The sequence below is a fragment of the Neopsephotus bourkii genome, unplaced genomic scaffold (genome assembly GCF_033783945.1).
Source record: "Neopsephotus bourkii isolate Nb327-2 ecotype Australia unplaced genomic scaffold, CSIRO-AGI_Nbou_v1 NB_107, whole genome shotgun sequence".
In the NCBI taxonomy this organism is placed as follows: Eukaryota; Metazoa; Chordata; class Aves; order Psittaciformes; family Psittacidae; genus Neopsephotus; species Neopsephotus bourkii.
In genome coordinates this window covers 14,417,135-14,437,111 of record NW_026900624.1, presented here as the reverse complement: position 1 = coordinate 14,437,111, position 19,977 = coordinate 14,417,135, and the positions used below count along the sequence as shown (strand labels likewise).

At 38.2% G+C, this 19,977-nt stretch overlaps 1 protein-coding gene across 3 annotated transcripts in view; it reads right to left on the bottom strand.

Annotated features, from left to right (window-relative positions):
• Nucleotides 1–3,147: 3,147 nt before the first annotated feature.
• UBN2 (ubinuclein 2) overlaps nt 3,148–19,977 on the bottom strand; it is a 50,426-nt gene continuing 33,596 nt past the window's right edge. For 2 of the 3 annotated variants that reach the window (XM_061362523.1, XM_061362513.1), the window contains exons 11-17: nt 18,788–18,931; nt 14,843–14,893; nt 13,550–13,592; nt 11,345–12,877; nt 7,052–7,298; nt 6,173–6,262; nt 3,148–4,975 (exon numbers count right to left, since the gene is read on the bottom strand). In XM_061362523.1, coding sequence (XP_061218507.1) covers nt 4,926–4,975; nt 6,173–6,262; nt 7,052–7,298; nt 11,345–12,877; nt 13,550–13,592; nt 14,843–14,893; nt 18,788–18,931 — 2,158 coding nt within the window. In that variant the 3' untranslated portion in view covers nt 3,148–4,925. The remainder of the gene's footprint in view (nt 4,976–6,172; nt 6,263–7,051; nt 7,299–11,344; nt 12,878–13,549; nt 13,593–14,842; nt 14,894–18,787; nt 18,932–19,977) is intronic. The other variant, XM_061362533.1, reaches the window with a different exon arrangement.

Genomic DNA, 19,977 nt, shown 5'->3' with positions numbered 1-19,977 from the left:
TGGTAAATGTGTGAATCCTTTCAGTAACTCATGTCAAACAGATGCAACACATAAGATTCTTTGTGATTCATCTCAACTCAAACTTGTTGCAAGCTGCTATTTTAACCTTCTTTCTTTCCCCCCTCCTTGGGCTTGCTAGCCACACATTGCTGCCTCAGCAATTGTATTTAATAACGTTGCCAAGACAGGGCCCATAATATTTTACTTGTGACCTAATTAAGATCCAAATTTAAAACCTTCAGAAAACAATGCAAGAAGTTTCATTCCCATTAGCCACTTCTTTTCTCTCATTCACATATATGCACTCACACACTCTTTTATTGTACCGCCATCTTTGCACAAGCGTTCCCCTTTCAAGCGTTTAATAAAACCAGCAGGATGCAGAAGGATAAAGAGGTTTCTCATGAATATTGCTATATGTCTGTATTTGTGTGTGTGTGTGTGTGTGTGTGCGTATATGTGTGAGCGAGAGAAAGAATGCACAAGCACAAAGAACCAATGCGATGGTACAGCAGCTACACACATTACACACTTGTTTTGTTTTCTTTACAAAAGGGAAAAATAGTTTAACAGCATAAAGCCGTTTTGGCAAGCTTAAGATTTTCCTCCAAAATGCAGTCCAGCACTTCGGGATCTCTCAGAACAGTTTAAAGAGGGTAGGGAAATAAAATTAAAAAATAATAAAAAAAAAAAAAAGAAAAAAAAGGCACTTAAACAAAGGACAAAGGCCTGAATCAAGTAAGTCATGGAGGGTAACAGCCATTACACCAGAGCTAGGACCAATCAAAATCTACCAACCTTTTTTAATGTCTATAAAATTAAAATTGCATAAAGTGTTAATTAATAACTCATTTACCTACTGCTTTCACCTTCCGGTTCATTTTATAGTAAAAAAAATAAAAAATTACAAACCCAAACAAAAACCAAGTGTCCCTTTAATGATCCCCCTCCCTGATTGAGCAAAAGATGAAAGTTAGGTGTGGGAGGAAGCCTTCCACAGCTTGGCTACAGATTTTCCCTGCAACGCCATCTTCAGACATATCCAAAACACAAGCAGAAAAGGGACCACTGCGCCTTCACCAAGTCACTCCAAAAAAAAAAAACCAAACCCAAAACAACCCAATTAAAAAAAACAAAACAAAACAAAAACCAAACCCCAAACCAACCCAAACACCCCAACACTTCTAATCCATCTGTGGGCAAAAACTACTCAAAACAAAAACCTGTAAACTAGATTAAAATTTGCTAATAAATACACCCAAAAGTTCATTTTACGAATGTAGCAGCAAATGTGATAAAGTTAGTTGGAGTCCAAGATGACTCCCAGAGGGTTAATGGTTCACACAACTGATGACAGCTTGGGAGAGCTGCAGGATTTCTCTGTTTTCATGTCCTCAGGGGTCTTGCACCAACTGGAGAAGGAGTGTGGAGGAAGGGTCAGGTGATGGGACTCCAGGAAGGAAACAGGCTCTTGGCACCTGTCCAACCCCCAAATCTGTGCATCAGACAACTTTGATCGGATTCAAACAAGAAGCAGAACCCAGGTAATTAAAAGTTACTTCTGATTAGCAGAAAACAGATGTGAAACCCACAGCATCCACACTTGTGACTTAGTTGATCGGTATTAAGTCATGTTTCTCGTATCAACAGAGAAGGCCAGACAAAGCGATTTAGGCCATTTGCATCTTGGAGTGGGAGAACACTGCAGTTACAGTCCCAAGATATTAGGAAGCTTTGCAGCCTGTTTTTCATCTAGCCTGCCTTCTTTCTCTGCAAGTGTCTTGAAAGGATTTAAAATAGCTACTATGACTTTTGGGACTTTGGATCATGTAGCAGAGAGTATTACCCAGATGGTTTTAACATCTAAAACCTGTGTTTGAAATTATTGCTTGCATGTGTTTGGAGCTTTCAGTGAGCTTAGTGTGTTCGCTCATATACAGTCCCCAAACCAAGTTCAGCCCTGCTGCCTGGAAAAGACAGCTCTACGTGGCTTTCTTATTGCTTGTGAATACTGAGGGTTATTTAGTATGTACAACTACAGTTTATTTATTAACAAAGGCCCTTAAAAAGTAGTAAAAACTTCGGGGAAAATGTCTTTAGAAGAGCTGCTGTGCAGAAAATAGTAAAACATTAACCCAATTTTGCATTTGGATGTTGCAGAGATCTTTCTCTTCCCCACCCCGTTTATGCTACCCACAAAGGTCTCTAGGAGCCACTCTATTATTTCCTTTAACTTGGCCTTGCTAGATTTAACCAGGGAAAACAGCGAACAGGGGATGTAGACCCTTTCAGTGCTATGTTGCCGATTCCAAAGAAGCTCAGGAGCGTAATGACTGAACAGTTACCCTCCGGGGGGCTGTTTGAACTAGCTTCACAAAGAACATGTGGTCATCTTTATTCTCATCATCCTACTGCTTATTTCCACAGTAAGCATTAGTTTACTTGTTTCCCAAGACTGAGAAGCTCAATAGGCTGCACAGACAGGACTACTCTTACCCTTCTTAAAATTTAGAGAGGAAACTCCCTAACTGAAGATGAGGCATACTTCCAGGAAGGGAGGAATGCTGAAAGGAAATCTGTGCTGTATAAAGGGCTCCAAGTCTCCCAGTCTAAAATTTCTTCAAATATGAAGACAAAAGACAGCAATTTGAATGAGATGCCTTGATGAAGAAAACATAGAAGAGGTAGAACTCTCTTAGGACAGGGTCTTTAAATATATTGCTGTCTGATGCTCACTGCTGCAGCTCCCTCAGCTACATACATTGTTAAGAAGTATGCGGTTTGACACAGTTCTGAGAATCAGCAGCTTGCCAGGAACTGTTAGGTCTCAAAACCTGAAAGTTATCTTCCTTCAACTCTTCCTGGAGAAAAGATGGTGGTGGTAGAAGAGGAAAATCAGATAAAGCTTGCCTTCTGAATATATTATGATACTCTGACAGAATTTTCAGTATTAAGAATATCAGGGTCTACGTAGCTGTATGTTTCAACTCAAAATTAACCTTGATGATGGAGATGCAAGCTTATCTAATTAACATGCCACATACTAAATGTTAGCACTAGCTAAAAAGCATTTAATTGGCAGATGCTGTGGAGTGAAATTAATGAACTAATGCATCTTATTTTAATTCAATCTGTCTTTCACAGAAGTGTTGTGCAAAAACATTTATTGCTGAGCTCAACCCAACATTTTATACTAAATACACAATATATATTATTTTAAATTCACGTATATATATTTATATAAAATTAAAATGAGCTCTAAATAGAAAAGAAATTGTTTGTCTGGTCTAAGAAAAATAAATCACATGTAAAAGAAACCTGAAAGCTATAAGTTAATCTAGAAAAAAAAAACACAGAAGATTCGTTATCCAAGGGTCAGAGTCTCTCTGAAAGGTGTGAGATAACGAGTAGTCACTGGTTCATTCTCAAATTGAACTACTGGAAAGACTAGTTACTAGGAATTTCAGCATCTCTGATCAAGGGAATGTTTTGGAGTTCAAGGAGAAGGACATCATACGACTTTATTTGCTCCTTTCCCCTATGACTTATTTCACTTTCTGCTATTCTCTCCTTTCACCTGACAGCAAGGGACTCAACAGTGAAGTTCTGTCCTAGTATCGAAAGTGCAACGTATGCTGGATACCTCTTAACGTTACAAATAAATCAGTCGATGTACTGCTATTAAAAAAAAGAAACCCAAACAAAAAAAGCCAGCTTTGCAGTCTTGTGCTACCATGCAAGAAAGAATTCAGGTCAGGAACTCCCCAGGCCAGCAGGGGCTGGACATGCTGGAGACAACCCATTCAGCCCCCAGAAGAGAAGGCACCTCTGGTCGCTTTTGAACGACTCCTCTTTGGCTAATGCCTGAAGCAGTATTAACTTGGCTCTGGAACAGGTCACAGACAGCTTGCTTTATCTACCAAATCTGTATAATGCATGGCTTTTGGGAGGAGTTAGATGAAAGATGAGGAAGATCTACAATGAGTAAAGAACTGGTTGTTTTATAAAAAATAAACGAGTAGAACATTACTTAATTTCAGTAGCAGATAAGCACAAGGCAAAGGAAAACAAAGCTTAACAAATGGACTGAAAAATCCGTGTGCCTTTAAAAAAAAATGATGTGCGCAAGAAATGCTAGTCTGACCAATAAAATGTAGGTTTTCATGTAAATGGAAAAATTTCCAACCCTTTCCTCCCTTAAGTATTCATATTTAAAAAAACCCAATCAAATAAGGAGCAAGAAATTTTCCCACATCTTGATAGGCCAAGAGATCTGTTTTTGAAGACAACTCTCTAATTAGACTGCATCCATCTGTAGGCTCCCCTAAAGCCAAAACAGCCTTCTAATGCTGAAAACATGCCTGTATGGGAAATTGCATTCATGTAAGGGTTTTATTACAATACAAAGTGCCCCAGCACCACCTCTATTCTAGATAACTTTTGATCCACAACTGTATAGTACACTCAGGACCTACACATCATAACTGGGCACTTTGGGCACTAATGAAGGGGATGATTCCACCTTACGCAATGGATGGAGAAACCAATTCCAGCTCCTCTCATGCTTTCAACTCTTCATTGGACATCACCCAGAAAGAAAGACCAAAACAAAACATATGTTTGTGCTGCTGTGGGTTTGACGATCAATTTCTTTTAAAAGCCAATCAGAACAGGTAAAAAAACTTGTTTCTTTAGTTAAGATCAAACTATGACCAGTCTGCATGACCAGGAGGACCAGTCCTCCTTTTCCTTCTCTCTTTGATCAAGTATTGTTTTCTTTTTCTTCTTCCTCTCACCACAGTGCTTGGGATCAAAATATGTAAACATCGACAGAAACAGCAGCCCTGTGACAATAAGCACTTTCCCAACTGGGCAGATCCTGTCAGCCAACCAGAACCGCTTCAGCTCCCTTGCTTGTCCAGAAGTCACTGGTTTTTTCGCTGTAACTTAGTGTCCCCTTTACTTTGGCCTCCATCTGTAATTTAGAGATAGCAAAAGGGAAGAATAAAAGCATGAGTGACCTTTTAATTTATAACTTACAGCAAAAGAGACAGGAATTTAGCACGTTCAGCTTTAGCATTACCAAAATGTACATTACAGGGTGGAAGACTGCATCTTCTCTATAGTTCATTTATTAGAAATAGCACTGTTGAAACCTGAGATATCAGGCTTCAGATGGAAAGATAACATCTTTCTAAAGATTAAGTTGCAACTTGGGATACCAAAAAGAAGTTTTTGAAAGTCAAAATTAAAAAAAAAATCAAGCCTTTCTTTGGAAGCTTTTACATTTTAATAAAGCATTTTTAGTATTTTAGTATTCAACCCATGGCACTTACTGTGACAAAAAAATTATGGTTGTACTCAATAAAGTCAATTGGTTTCCACAGCCTCTTTGAGCAACACTGCTCAGTTTTTTGGTGCTGAGAACAGGATGAAGAACTCCCACCCTTCCTGTTCCTTCTGGAAAAAAAAAGCCAAACCCAACAAACCCACCGAAACAAAATACCGACAGATGGCAAAGAAAAGAGTCTAAATAAACTGTACTTTCTAAAGCTTTTTGATAGTTTTCAGCATCAACCCTTACAAACAGAAAAAAAAGATGTTCTACTTCAAGCTTCTCTACCAAAATAGGCAACTCTTATCAAGGATAAAATTATCAGGGAAGGCAAATATTTCATTAGGGAATCATTACACTGTACACATAGGTATACACTCTTACGAGAAGCATGAAGAAGCTTCCAGCTGGAAGGTCAGTTTCTCCTCCAATGGAGAAATTATAACTGAGTGGAAAAAAATAATCTCACCAATACTGACTTTCTGCAGCCTGTAAATAATCATGTTAGGGTCCAGTAAGTAGTATTCCTTTCTCCCCCCCCACTAACTGAATTTATACACTGTGGTTTATAGAAGTGCTATGATAATGGATGGTTTTGAGCTTTTTTTTTTTCTTTGCTCCTGACATTGAAGACAAGTAAGAAAGAAAAAAAAGAAAGTTCAGGTTCCTTAAATACTGCTGTGATAGAATATGTACTGTCAGCTGCTACTAAAGCTTGTCCCTCTGCTGCACCTCTTTTAAACCAGTTTCAGTTCTGGTGCACGTTTTATTTCAGTCTAGGTCAGAAATCTAACTTTAAGTTAAAAATAAGCAATAAGAAAAACACAGTGTCTTTACCTGTGTAAGCTTGCTGCAAGTGAGCAGGCAGAGGTGAGTGAGACAGTGTTGCTGCGTGCTGAGCACCTGGCTGTAAACCCTTCAGTAAGTCTAGGGGAAAAAGGAGAGCAACAAAGATAAACCTTAAAAACAAGAGGTAGCCTTTATGAAACAGGAAATTTTTATTTTTAGGGTATAGTATATTTATTTTTAGCTATAGTAGCATGCTAACTTGCACTGATTTCTGAAGGTGTATCTCAACAACAAAGAATAAGTACCTGATAACATTCTGATGGCTGGAATAAGTCAACAGAAACAGACCTATTCAGATATAGTTAATCAAAAGTCAGAGTTAGGACCATGCCTTGCTATTGGGATGCAACTCTTCATGTCATTGCCTTCAGCAGAAAGGCCAAGAATTAATACAGCTTAAAACCCCAAAGAATTTCTTTTCAAGCAGTAGGGAGAAAAAAAAATTAATTAAGTGCCATCTGGGTTGATACTTCCTCTTAAGAGAACTGTTTGATATCCAAGATTACTAAGCTAAGGATATTTTAAGGACTCACCATATTAAGTCTTATTTGTGTTGTGGCATTTGGAGATTTTTAAGCTCTATTCTTTTCTAAAGATACAGGATTAAAAGTTCACCCAAAAAAGCATGTTCAAAACTAAACATATACTGTAAATGTAACAATGAAGTTAAGCTTGTATCAAAGGTGACTCATAATTATCTTAATTTGGATAATAAAGTTTTACCAGTGAAGAATCACATTTACTCTCCTGTAGGAATTTTCATAAACCAAATGGGAGTCTCCCAGAACTTTTTTGCTTCTCTTCTTAAATTCCATTTCCAGGATGCATCTTTCCTGATAGCACAGTGTGGTAGCTGATTGCACTCACTCTGAGTTAGGCTGTGGTGGAAAGCCGCTGAGGTAGATCCCGAGGTGGTTGTCGCTCCAGCTGTGTCCGTCCCAAAGCCAAGCAGCTCCAAGGGAAACTGGAAGGGCACGGTCACAGGTACAAGGCCGCCCAGCATCCCAAAAGGAGTTAATGGTGCAGATGTCACATTCTGACTGGTTACAGACAGGGGTGATGCCATAAGAGTCAGAGGTGAGGCATTAGCCAGTAATGATGCTCCTGCTGTTGACTGTACAAAGAAAAGGAGTACTTGAAGATTTTAAAGCTTTGAGTTGCATTCTTTAAGGAAATAAGAATCAACTATCTTCTGTTAACTGTGGCACTATTAAGAAGAGTATTAAACTATTAATAAATACCCACTTATCGACTCAGGAGGTCTTCCCACTGTTCTTCTATTAAAATAGTACAATTATAACTCAAATTCAGACATGACAGTATGGTTCATCTCATGGTTTTCTCAGGTCATTTCCTCTACCTCCTTTCTAATTATGCACTGGGTCTACAGTCAGAATCTAATGCAGCATCTTCTATAGACTAATAATATGAAATCATCAGATGTAGATCTGAAGTTCTTTAGAAGCACAGTATCACTCTCCCCTCTCCAAATCTGGGTCTCAACAGAACACTAACTTTATTTCTAAAGTGGCTGATTAGAAGCAGTGATTTTTGAAAATTAAGATTCATATATAAGAACCTCATACTTAAAGAGAAGTCAGGTTAGCAAAATACACACATATGGAGGTATACATGTGTATACACACGTCAAAGCAAAAGGCAAAGGAAAATAATCTCTGCAGTCTGCACAGGTCACAATGAAGTTAAATTCACTGTAGTTTATAAATGAAAATGTTGAGATTAGCCAGAATATTTTAGCTACAACAACTCCCAGACTGCATTAATTCCTGTAACATTAGATCAGCTTATTCTTGTTTAACAACTGTTTTTCACTATGCAATAGTAATTTTATAGGCGGATATATAATTAATTATATATTAATATTGCCTAATCATCTACTACAAAAGTACAGAAAGCATTCTAAATCAGACTCAAGCTCAGATATTTCAGATATCAGAGTTAAAAAGACTCATACTGAATAAGACTTCAAACCTGTGTACTTAATACATGTAAGCCCTAACTAAACCCAAGACTTAGAATTATTTTAATGATTCACATTGAAATGAAATGGAAGTCTCTGTGACTTCTGTAATATCAACTTACAGAAGCAGCAAAGTGATTAAAACTCCTAGAAGTAATAGCGTTTCTATTACCAGTTTTAGGTCTTAGGTGTTCAGATGAAAGCAGCTAAGAAAAGTTGCTGCTTATGAGAAAACATCCTGTAAGCGTAGACAACTACAAATGCGATGTTAGTAGCAAGTGTTTTTATTGGTCATCCTAGGAGTGACAGCTTCTAAGACTTACTCCATCCCCCCAATAGGGTATTAAAGTATGTTGAAGGTTTTCATCCCTGATTATTCTCTTTTGCCTTCAAAAGTACTAATTGCACAATAAGCCTATGTACAAAAAATGCAACCATTCATTGTCTATGTGATCTTTACTGTGCAGCAAAATAAAAAGCCATACAGTAATCCTCTTATAATTGTGGTTTTGTAAAATGCCTGAAAACGGAAAGCAGCCTTGTAATATGCTCTGCCAAGACAGCTTACTCCATCAAAAAGGGGAGAGAAGTTCAGTGATGGAAAGGGCTATGAAGAATGCCCTAAGAGAGACATAGCTCAGATGTTTCTATTTATTTCACCTATATTAGCACTTCATAAAAGGGTCTTTCCTGGTCATATAAATCTGAGTCAATAAGATCTTTAAAAGTCTAAGCCAGATTCTGCTAAGGAGTACTAGTGCTAGGTAGAAGCTTTTTAAGGAAATCACACTATAATCGCTGAATTTTATATTACTTTGGCTTTGTATTCTTAAGATGTAACTTAACAGGGTATTCCAGAGTAAAATTTCTGTGGAGCTACAGCACGTGTATGCTTATATTCTGGTAAATATACGTGTCAATCAAAAGGGGAAAGGAGGGAAACTCTTCTTGGAAATTCTTCCTAGTTAGGAACATCTTTATTATCGCATGAAATCATCTAGTCTGATCTTCAATGTAGGAAGACACTGAAGATGTCAACACAACATTCTAATGAGCGACTCAAGTACCATTCTCATCATCTGACTGATTAACAGTATCTCAGATAGGAATTAAATCCCTAAAGCTTTAATGGAAAGGGGATACACTTTCAGCCTTATGCAAGGTTTTAAGAGGTCCATTGCAGTTTGCAGTGCTTTGTATCTTAGTACACTGTACCTAACAACTACTCTGGAATCAAGTTCAGCAGCCACTGGATCTTTAAGGCTAAATAAATATAAAGCCTTCTTATCACCAACCTCTTCCCCTTCATTGTACTTGGACTGGGAGGTAATTTGATTCTAATCTTCTCTTGAACATACTCCACTGACTGCGCTTCAGTCTGCACTACAGCAACAACCCTATTCCATGGTTTATCTGCCTTGCACCATTCTTCTGAACCATTCTGAGATTACCAAAGTAACTTCTGAAGTGTCAAAACCACCCACATAGAAAGTCACAATAATAATGTTAGTTATATTATGTGCTGCTCAGTACCTCTAGCTGATTTCCCCCTTCTATATACCAACACATCTTTTTTTGCTGTATTACAGTATGCACTCATGTTACTGGATTATCCACCACACACCCCCCAAGTGTTCTTCAACATCAGTGTCTGCCAAAATACATTTAATTTCCCAGATCATAAGTAAAAAAATAAAAAAGAAAAAAAAATCACTTGCTTTTAACTACAGAAAGGTTTGCCAAAATTCATCTTATCATCCAACACAATACTATTGATTTCCCTCATCCTTCATCTTTAAGCGCTACCACACCCATTTCACATTTTCTTCTACATCACAGCAACAGTATCCACTGGATCCTATTGACTGCACCAGGAAGAAACAGCTCCATTCCCAGTCCATTCACTGTTGGCTTTTTTGTCTCCACTAGGCACCTTCCAGAATACCCAAACTGGACTGTATCTGGCTCACCTTTTCTCTAGACTCTAAATGGTACCAGAGTGCCCCTTGCACTGCATGTGGGTTAGTTGGGGTTTTTTTTTCATTCAAAGTACCCAAATAATGAGAAGGCTCTGTCAGAGCCTGCCAGACATTTCTTGTTTACTGTAACAGACTTACGGTACAGTAGGATGAAAGACCATAAAAACGTCCTATTAAAAAAAAAAACTTCCTCCTGTCATTCAGCTGCATTAAGAAAAATTTGCTAATAAGCTAAAAAATTACAAACAATTGCTAAAAGCTGAGCATACGTCACTTCCATACAACAGCTATGTCCACTGTTCAGAAAAATACAAAGCTTTCCATTTGCTGTACACCAAGACCCTGATTTACAGTGATATGGCCTAAGTTTACTTAAGTAGTGAAGACCTCAGAATAAAGAAAGCAATGAAGAGAGAGCAAAACCTCAAATCAGCTGAGTAATTAAATAGTTCCCAGTAAGAACACCACACAACTTGGGAAAGCAAGTTGTCTTCTGAGTAAACCATAGGTTTGCATGGGGTTTAGGACAACAGTATTTTCAAAGTATTTGTTTTGTAGGACTGTTTTATCTCTAAAGTTCTACATAGCTCTCAAACAATTTCTAGGATATTTATATATTAGAGATGTCTCGTGCAGTTTGACTAGACCCTAAGATATAAAATACATGTTTAATCACAAATACTAAATAAAAATCCAGCATGTGTTAACTTTAGGCTTGCTTTATACTCAAACCACAAGCAACTGAACTGTAGTTTTGCAAATTATTCATGAAGCTTGGCAACAAATGTACCAATACACCTTTTCATGTGACCAGCACCATTACAAATAGGCAAATATGCAAGAATATACAAACCCAGTAATGCAAGAAAATACCACATCCCCTGGAAATATGGCCACAGAAGGCTTACCTTTTCTAGTGTCCTTAACACAAACAAAAGTGTACTCTGTTTTGCAGAACAGACCAACCAACATTTTACAGTGAGGATTCATTCCATGCTATCTCTGAATTTCACATTAGCTGGAAATACCTATTCACTAGTGAGAATCAGTTTCATCAGTATTAGCATTTATGCTTAGTAAAGTATACACACTGAATTTATGACACATTTGCAAATCAAGATACTGTAAGAAAGAATGTTTACAAAATAAATGTGATAAATATTAATGCAAGGTTTAAATGTAAACTTGTTAGATGCGTACCTGCACACTGGCTGCTACAACTGGAGACCCTGAGGCAGAAGATGGTCTGTGTGGAGTTGACAATTGTTTAGTAGCACCCTGTGTTCCACTTCCTGCTCCCCCAGACAGACTAGTCCTACTAGCTCCACTTGAGTTAAGGTTACTGCCTCTGCTGGCAGGTACATTCATTCCAACTCCACCCAGATTATTTTTACCAACAGTTCCAGAAGAAGAGTTGGGCAATTTTGAAGAAGCCTGAGGGTTCTTTGCAGGCTGAAGGCCTGAGGTGCGATTAGAGGGCAGCAAATTCACTGTGGGAGACTGCCTGCTGATATTTACACCACTGGACTGTTTATGAAGGGGGTTGTTGCTGGAGTGACTACTCTGGGAAACTAGTGCACTTGAACTGGAAGAACTGGGTGTTGTTGCAGGCCTGGGGGATGAGGTGGACTTGGATGAAAACTTAGGTGATGCATTGGGCTTGGGTGTGACAGAGGGTTTAGATGCAGTGGGCTTGGGAGAGGCAGCAGGTTTAGGGGAGGCAGCCATGGAGAAGGGAGGCTTGAAACCCTGGGAAGAAACCTGTGACACCATAGCCTTGGCTAAATAGTTACTAGAGGTAGAGGTGCTGGATGTTGTCCGAGAAACCAGTGGGTGAGACACTTGAGAGCCACTTCCAGATGAGGGATTAGACAAAGGCAGGCGATATACTACAGACTTATCTTGAGCCTTGATGACTGGTGATGAACAAGACAGTTTGGGATTACTACTCAATTTCACCACTGGATTGGTCTGTGATTTACTAATAGTTGCTTGCAAAGGAGATACATATTTCTGCTGTACAGCTGAATGCTGGTGCACCTTTGTCACTTGTGATGTTGAGGAAGAACCACCTTGGGCCTCAGAAGATGATACCAAGATACTAGCATCCTTGGTTCTCTGAGAGGTGGAAATAGCTGCTTGCGTCTTAGAGGAAGAAACATGAGTCTGTGAAGAGGAAGAAGCGGCTTGGATCTGGCTTGACCTCTGTAGTCCTTGCTGAAGTAGTTTGGCTGGCAAAGGCTCTAAGGAAACTTTAGGATTTTGAATTGAAGATCCAGCAATAAGGCCTGAAGAGATACCAGTGTGAATTAGGTCCTGGGGTTTCTTTGGTACTGGCCCTGTGTGACCAGCAATAAGACTTGATGAGTGGGGTGTCTGAGTGGGCTCTACTTTCTTCGAAGTTGCCAGGGGCAACTTGCTCATAATGCTTGCTAGTTTCTCTTCCCTCAGTCCAGGACGAGGTCTGGGTGTTGGTGTGTCTATGGTGGATCCAAGAGGTGATCCCTTGGCACCATTATTGATAACTGCCAGAGCATCAGAAATAGAGTCCAGTGAAGGTGGGTGGAACGAGAGGTCTTCATCCAGTGAGTCATCCAAACAGATGGTCTCTGGTGCTGGTGTGCAGCTAGAGCTGGCTGGGGTGCAGACAGACGTGCTGGAACTCAGTACAGCAGCGCAACTTGAATTGACTGAAGACATACAGGTTTTCTGTTCTTTCTTTGGACTGGAGTCCTGAGAATAAAGAGATTACATAGGTTTGCATAGCCTTTCTGGAGTAGATCTGAAGTCTTCTTTAGTGAGATTCTGTTATTCTGTATATTCAGATGAACTGAAGAAGGTCTATTATTGAAACTTTTGTATTACCTATGATATCTAGGTCTTTTAGTCCTCCATGCTAATTCAGTATTTGTGTTTTAAAACCTATTTGTGTTTAAAGCACATTGCTCCATGTAACTAAGAGTGCCCCACACATTTAAGAATAATCTATGAAGAACAGGGTAGCTAACCTGACTGCTGGCTAAAATTGCTACTGAACTAAGACAACACCTAGTCATGTCTAACAAGAACCTCTATCAACTTGCGCTATTCTCCCAACCACGTATTTTTCCAGTCTTACCAAACTTAATAGAGCTGACAAAGAACCAAAACACACTAAAAATATGTGCAATTTTAATGGAACTAGTACCTCATAATAGTCATTTTCAAAGAACTAATATAGCCTAAAGTTACAAAGCCATACAGAAGTCTTGAACTACTTTTTCTGAAGTACTAAAGCACCAAGTCAATAAGCTCTTACAGCATTTCCTGACAGAATCCTTCTGCCAGAATTTTTCTGGATCAGAGGCAGGAAATAGCTTGTATCAAGTGATCATATAAAATTCAGATATCTAAACAGGCATTTACCTTCACTTTGGGTTTAGGGGCCAGAATCACCTTCTTCTTTGCCCTAAAACAGAGGATACACATGTGCATCAGAAGACAACAGAAAGGCAAGTCACTTCAGTTTTAACTGTTACCCCATCCCAATATGACAGACAACTACTGTAATCCAGCTTTAACAATAAAACATCCAGAAAATGGGTTAAATACAGAGGGGAAGAGAACAAGCACACCTTTAATCCATTTTTGGGTCAGGTATCTCTAGTAATTTAGATGCAAAATTCATGGAATTTCTGATATAATCCGATATGTATCAAGAGAGCCATTTTTTACTTGTCCAATTCAGAGAAACTAAAAAAAAAAATCAAGTAATTTCACTTTACATTGATGGCTTTGTCACTAAGGAGTATACTTTGTGTTCTCATTTATATTTCAAACCACATAAAATCAGGTGCTTCCTCCCGAAGAAAAGAAGGGTTCTGTTGCTTAAAAACTGTTTCACTGTTGTATCTAACTTCTGTTTGTTGCAAGAAGCCATTTAACAAGCTTCCAGGGTCTTTTGCAGTGTAAGTGAACACCATAGCACCAACTGCAGTTATGCAGTCAAGGACAGCATTAAGGATTATTAGTCATCAGCTTCAATTTTTAAGTTAGGCATTTCACACATTTTATTTCTATTTCTTCAAAAGCATTTACATTTTATAGGTAATTTTCTCTCCTTTCCCACACAACTAGGAATATGCCTGGTTAAAAGACAACCTCACTGTAGGTGGACCATGACTCAGTTTTGTTATGTATAAAAATATCTTGTATCAATCATTTATCACAGAGACTGCAATTTGTGTGCTATTCAAAGTCATAACTGTTTATCTGAATTCTGGCTGAATGCGAACAGGTCCCCAGAGGGACATAGTGTCATTGAAAATCAAGGTAAAATTCCACTAAGATACACAGACTTATGTTGTTATATTTATGAAGAAAAGAGCAGGAAGTACTGCAGCCTCTAAGTTCAATTTAATATGCTGTACAGCAAAATTCAGACAGCATACAGCACTTTGAAATACTCTGAGTTAAAGGCATTAATCCAAGAATGAATAGCCTCTTGATTTATCTAGCCACTTCATAAATGAATTAAAATATCATGCCACAAGAACATTACTTATTATTAGCATCGTAAGTTTCTTCAAACAAATCCCAAAATCTCTCCCTTTTCTCCTCTGACCAAAAAAAAAAAAAGAAGGAAAAACAAAGTAGCAAGAAGATGGATAAAGATACTATGAAGAACCTGAAGATAATAGTTATAAATGTTATACTCACGGAGCAGAAGTGAGGTGATTGTGAACACTTCGGCTTTCTTTAAAAAGCATCCTAAAAGAGTGACAAGTAAAGAAACATGAGGTGATTTTACAGGGACAATCAGCATATAACCACCAAATATGCAAATATCCTTGAATTTTCAGAACATTTTGACCATCTGTCCCCAAAGCAGCTAGTAGGTAGCTTGTCTGTACTGCTCACATGATGTAGCTCCAGGTACCCATAAATAGAAGAATGCCAAAAAACCCCCGAACAAACAAAAAAACAAACAACAATGAAAAACAATAACAACAAAACAAACAAAAAAAACCACCAAACCCCTAAATTCAAGTTTACATTCAAAATACCTCAGTGAATGGCCAAGCATAAGTCAATGTAATAGAATTTTGAACTCTCCTCAAATACCAAGGAGACATTTTGAATATTAAATTAAGGATTATCGTAAACTCTTCACACTATGTAGTCACACACTGATCACAGTTTGAGTTTTGAGGTTAGTCTGCTGTGCTTTGGTGTTATTTTTGTTTCTGTTTTTTTATCTTTGTTTTTCAAAACAGAGGGGAAAAAAGTCATAATGCAGTAGCCATGCCAGCTTTTGATTTTCTTCAGTATTTTACCCAGGCCATTAAGTACCATTTCTGTGACTTCAGCTACACTGGACTTAAACATACATTTTACTACAGAGCCAATGAATGGCAAGAGTTGGTATGACAAATCTCAACAGTTTACATGCTTTTATTTCCTTGTTATCAACCCATGACAAGTGAGAAGTGAAAATGATTCTCGATCTGTACCTATCCTGCAGCTTACTACCCAAACGCAGCTATACGTAGACAACTAATGAAAACTTGGCCCTCTTCCCTGTTTCCAAGGTAGGCAAACAAGAACAGACAAGATTTTCCTACACCACTATCACAGTAACAGTGATCTTATCATAAACATCTGTCTAAACAAGAGCTTTTCACCAATAACACATCCTTAGAGCTGCAATAGTTAACAGAAAAAAATCCATGTATCCAAAATCTCATAATCTGGCAAGAAAACATTGACATCCTCTTGCTACATTTCCGTGCCTTAATTCTCAGATTCCACTTTGTCCCAGTTTCTTTATGATAATAACCTCCAAATCTGTATTACGTTGCTCCCCATCAGGAACTAATGAATGCCCATGAAGAACATAATGTAATGAGATGTTCCTTTTGCTACGAGTTCCATGTGCCACTTTCTGTCCTACCCAGAAATTTCTCCAGAATTTTTCTCTCACACCTCCTTCCTGGTGCTTTGTCTGTTCCTTAAACTTTTTAATTTGGGAATGAAAATCCAAATGAATCCAGGCCCCAGTAACTTGTAGTATCATCCTTACAGGTTCAAGACAAAAGTGTACTACTACAGGAACAGAAGTTAAAGAGATAGCACAAAGAAAGGACAGTGCAGTGTATGCTCCAAAGCAAGAACACACTTAGAAGATAACCCAACCATTGCATAAATATATTCATATTTAAAAGTTGATGAGAGATCAGTAGGAGATTGTTTCTCTCTGATCAAGATTTCAAGTCAAGCATGCTGCTTGACCTGCACAAAATAAATGTGCTCCAAGCCTACATGCATGATGACCTCCAATGATTATTAAACTCTTGGAATTAAAGGAAATACTTCCTGTTCCTTACACTTCATTTTTGAACATACGCATATGCAGGCGTTTTTCTGACACACATGAAATTAATAAGCAACCCAGTTACATAAAAAAATGCGTTACTTTATTTGAAAGGCTTGGGGATCCTTTAAGACAAAAATGTTTTTCTAAATCCATGGATATTAATAAAATAATCTCCTGGGGCAGAGTATGGAAGTTATATATATTGAAAATTCATAAGACAAAGGTAGCTGTGATACCCATGGACAAATGAACAAGGTGCAGTTTTAAATTAAGGTTGATACATATTCTCATGCTTCTATACTGACCTGTGACGAACAGTAAATGCAGTTAATTTTGACAGAGCAAAAAATTTTCCTCTAGGTTGAACCCACAAAGTTCTGGTACCACAGACCTACTCCAATTACTAAGTTTTTCTTGTGAAATGCAGTCAGCAGACCATTTTTAACATTAAAAGCCTTCATTTTTCCAGCTTACATAGCTCCTTCTCACTTGAGACCATGTATAAAGGTAAATCCTTCAGCATGATAATCCTTACTCTAACTTCTCAACAACACTGAGCATCCAGACAGCATATGAATAAAATGTACTGTATTAGGAACTACCACTACCAGACTCCCTGAAATTCTTGCTTTTTCTCTTTCCATGTGTAACTGTTTCTCTACAAATTAGAGTACATCACTTCCTAAAGAGAACCCAGTGAAGTGCCTCCCTACAAATACAGAACAACTTCTATGGCACCAAAACTGCCTAGCTGGTAAAAGAAGTCTTGCTGGTCCACAGAAAGTTATGCTGAGGCAGCTCCTGGTGTTTATTTGGTTTGTTAGTGGGTAAAGGCTTTTTTGTATGCTTGGGGTTTTTTGTCTTGTTCAGGAGGAGAAGTCATTTGGGGGGGTTTTGGTTTGCTGGATTTTTGTCCTTTTGTGTTGAAATACCTTTTATGGGTAGTTTAAAAGCTTATAGAAAGTCTTTAGCATGCTTACCATATGGAAGGGAAAGAACCATATGTTACATGGCTTTCAAATGCAAAGTTTTAACATGCTTCGCTTGTATGTATTCTTGGATGACCTCACACTATCACTTGACTGTTCTGCCACTACCAGTGATCTCTGTTTAGTGTTTTTAAGCTAAATTGGGATTCCTCATCTTGTTTACTTCAATAAAATCTTCATATGAGATAACCTCTCACTCATCAGCATACTTATGATACAAAGCTAGATCCTTGAACAGAAATAAGTCAGCTGTATGCCAAGAAGTGTAAAGGTTCATTTGTTCCTTTCATTACTGTTTCACAAACAGCTTGTTACAACCTCATTTTCTACACTGACTATTCTAGGAAACAATCAGTACAGTTATCTTTACAGCTGGATACAGATTTGACTAATCTACAATCAAGGCAATCACACTGATTAGTATTAATGTATCATAGAATAGTTAGGGTTGGAAAGGACCTCTCCCATGGGCAGGGACACCTCACACTAGACCACGTCACCCAAGACTCCATCCAACCTGGCCTTGAAAACTGCCAGGAATGGAGCATTTATCATTAAGCTTCTACAGTCAAGATTTGATGGGAAATTGTCTTTTGCAGCAGATGTACAGAAGGAAAGAACACCTATATTTGCTTCTCTTCTTCCACTTCAAGGTGTTTGAAAACTGTCAAATTTGAATTTTACAATGATTACTATTGCTCTCATTTTCCCTCCTTTGTGTGGTTGTTTCCACCTAAGTCAGTAGGACGCAAGTATGTCTTCATCAAGAAACTGGTGCATTTTTAACCGCAGCATCACAGAGCATCCCGGTTGCATACAGGAAATAAAGAGCACAAACCTTAGTGTTTTGTGAACTCTGGTGTTGAAATTCCAGTTTATAATATTATAGTCTACGTCACACTGCATTATCAGACTGCCTACAAGTTATATAGGCATGGCTGCTTTCTATACCACTATCACTTTCCATACCACAGGAAGAGCTTTCCCAGCAGTTACCCCATCTCCTCATACCTCTCTCAAATGAAGCATCACACACTGTGTTAGGAACTGTCACAAAATTCAGTCTCCAGCAGATGACAACAGCAGATAGTTCTCCAAAGAAAACACTGGGCTTTTAGCTCTCAGGGTTGCACACAAACCTGAATGTTCTTTAGAAGTTAATTTTTCTATCTTCTAGATTATTTCAGTTCCACTGACATATTTTGAAGTTTTAACCAAAATTAACAGTATGTATTTCAGGCAAATGTGTGACAAAAGAAGATCCAAGAAATTAACAGATATACAAAGCAGGTACCTTACCTTGCTTGCATCCAGCCTTTAGGCCAAAGTGGCTTCACTTCTGTTTCCATAAAGGTTTTGAGGTAATCTTCAGCAGACTGACTTCTATTTGGCTCTAGCTCATAGCATCCCAGCTTGATCTTGACAAGATTACACAACAGAGACCTGGAAAAAGACACAATAAGTGTACTGAAAGAAACAATACTTTCAAAAGCTCAGCAGAAAAAGGCTGAGAAATGGAAGGACTGATACCATTATACAGCTGTTGTCCATCACCATCTGCAAGGAAGAGCTCAGCTCCAACTGGAATTTTTGGAAGCTTGCTACTACAACTGGTATGATTTGTCACTACCACTTTTCTTCCATTTCCAGCAGACTGTATAGCTCACTTTTTGCCATCCTTACTACAATGTCGTACTTGGTTTTACTTTCTTTTTTCTCTAGCTTCCTCATAGCTGAAAGATCTCATGTTGCTCACAGTGGCCTCTACTTCATTTAAGATGGAGAATGTCTCAAAGCAAGTGAAATCCATTTTGCACTCAATATTTCAACAAAGATTCTTCCTGACAGGGATGTTGTCTTTTACTGTCCTCAAAAATAAAAATAGTGCACATAGTTAAGTAACACTGGCCTTTCAGAGCCTCTTCAATGAAGAGCAGATTTAAATATCTCTCATTAAGTATGGCTCCCTCCAGGTCAGTCTAAGCTATACTAGTTTTATATATTCTGTGAAGCTTGCTTCCCTGTCATCTTAACATACTAAAAAAGACTCACTGTGAGAAGTCCATCAGCCCTTTTAAATAATACATACATTTGTATTAAAATTAGCTTATATCTTGCATGGGAAATGTCTGACTTAGAAGGATTTGCTTGCTTAGAAACCTACCTAGATTATTTAAATAACAGTAATCTCAGTTTTTAGTTAAAAAATCTATTCGACGAAAAAGAAAAGTGAGACTTCATAATTGCAGATAAGAATCTGTGTTGCCCTTGAGAGATAACATAGAATTTGTTTTCAGAGGGGGTGGGAGAGGTTAAGATTCATGCATTGTGGGTGCTGGCTTGCCCAAAGACTGGGAGGCTTGCCAAAACAGCATCACCAGTTTTGAAAGTCTACCCTACTGTGGCAGAAATCTTTACTGCTCACTGGTTGACAGCGTTTTGTGACCTATTCCTAGAATGGTGGGAAGCAGGTGTAACTCTGCTTACAT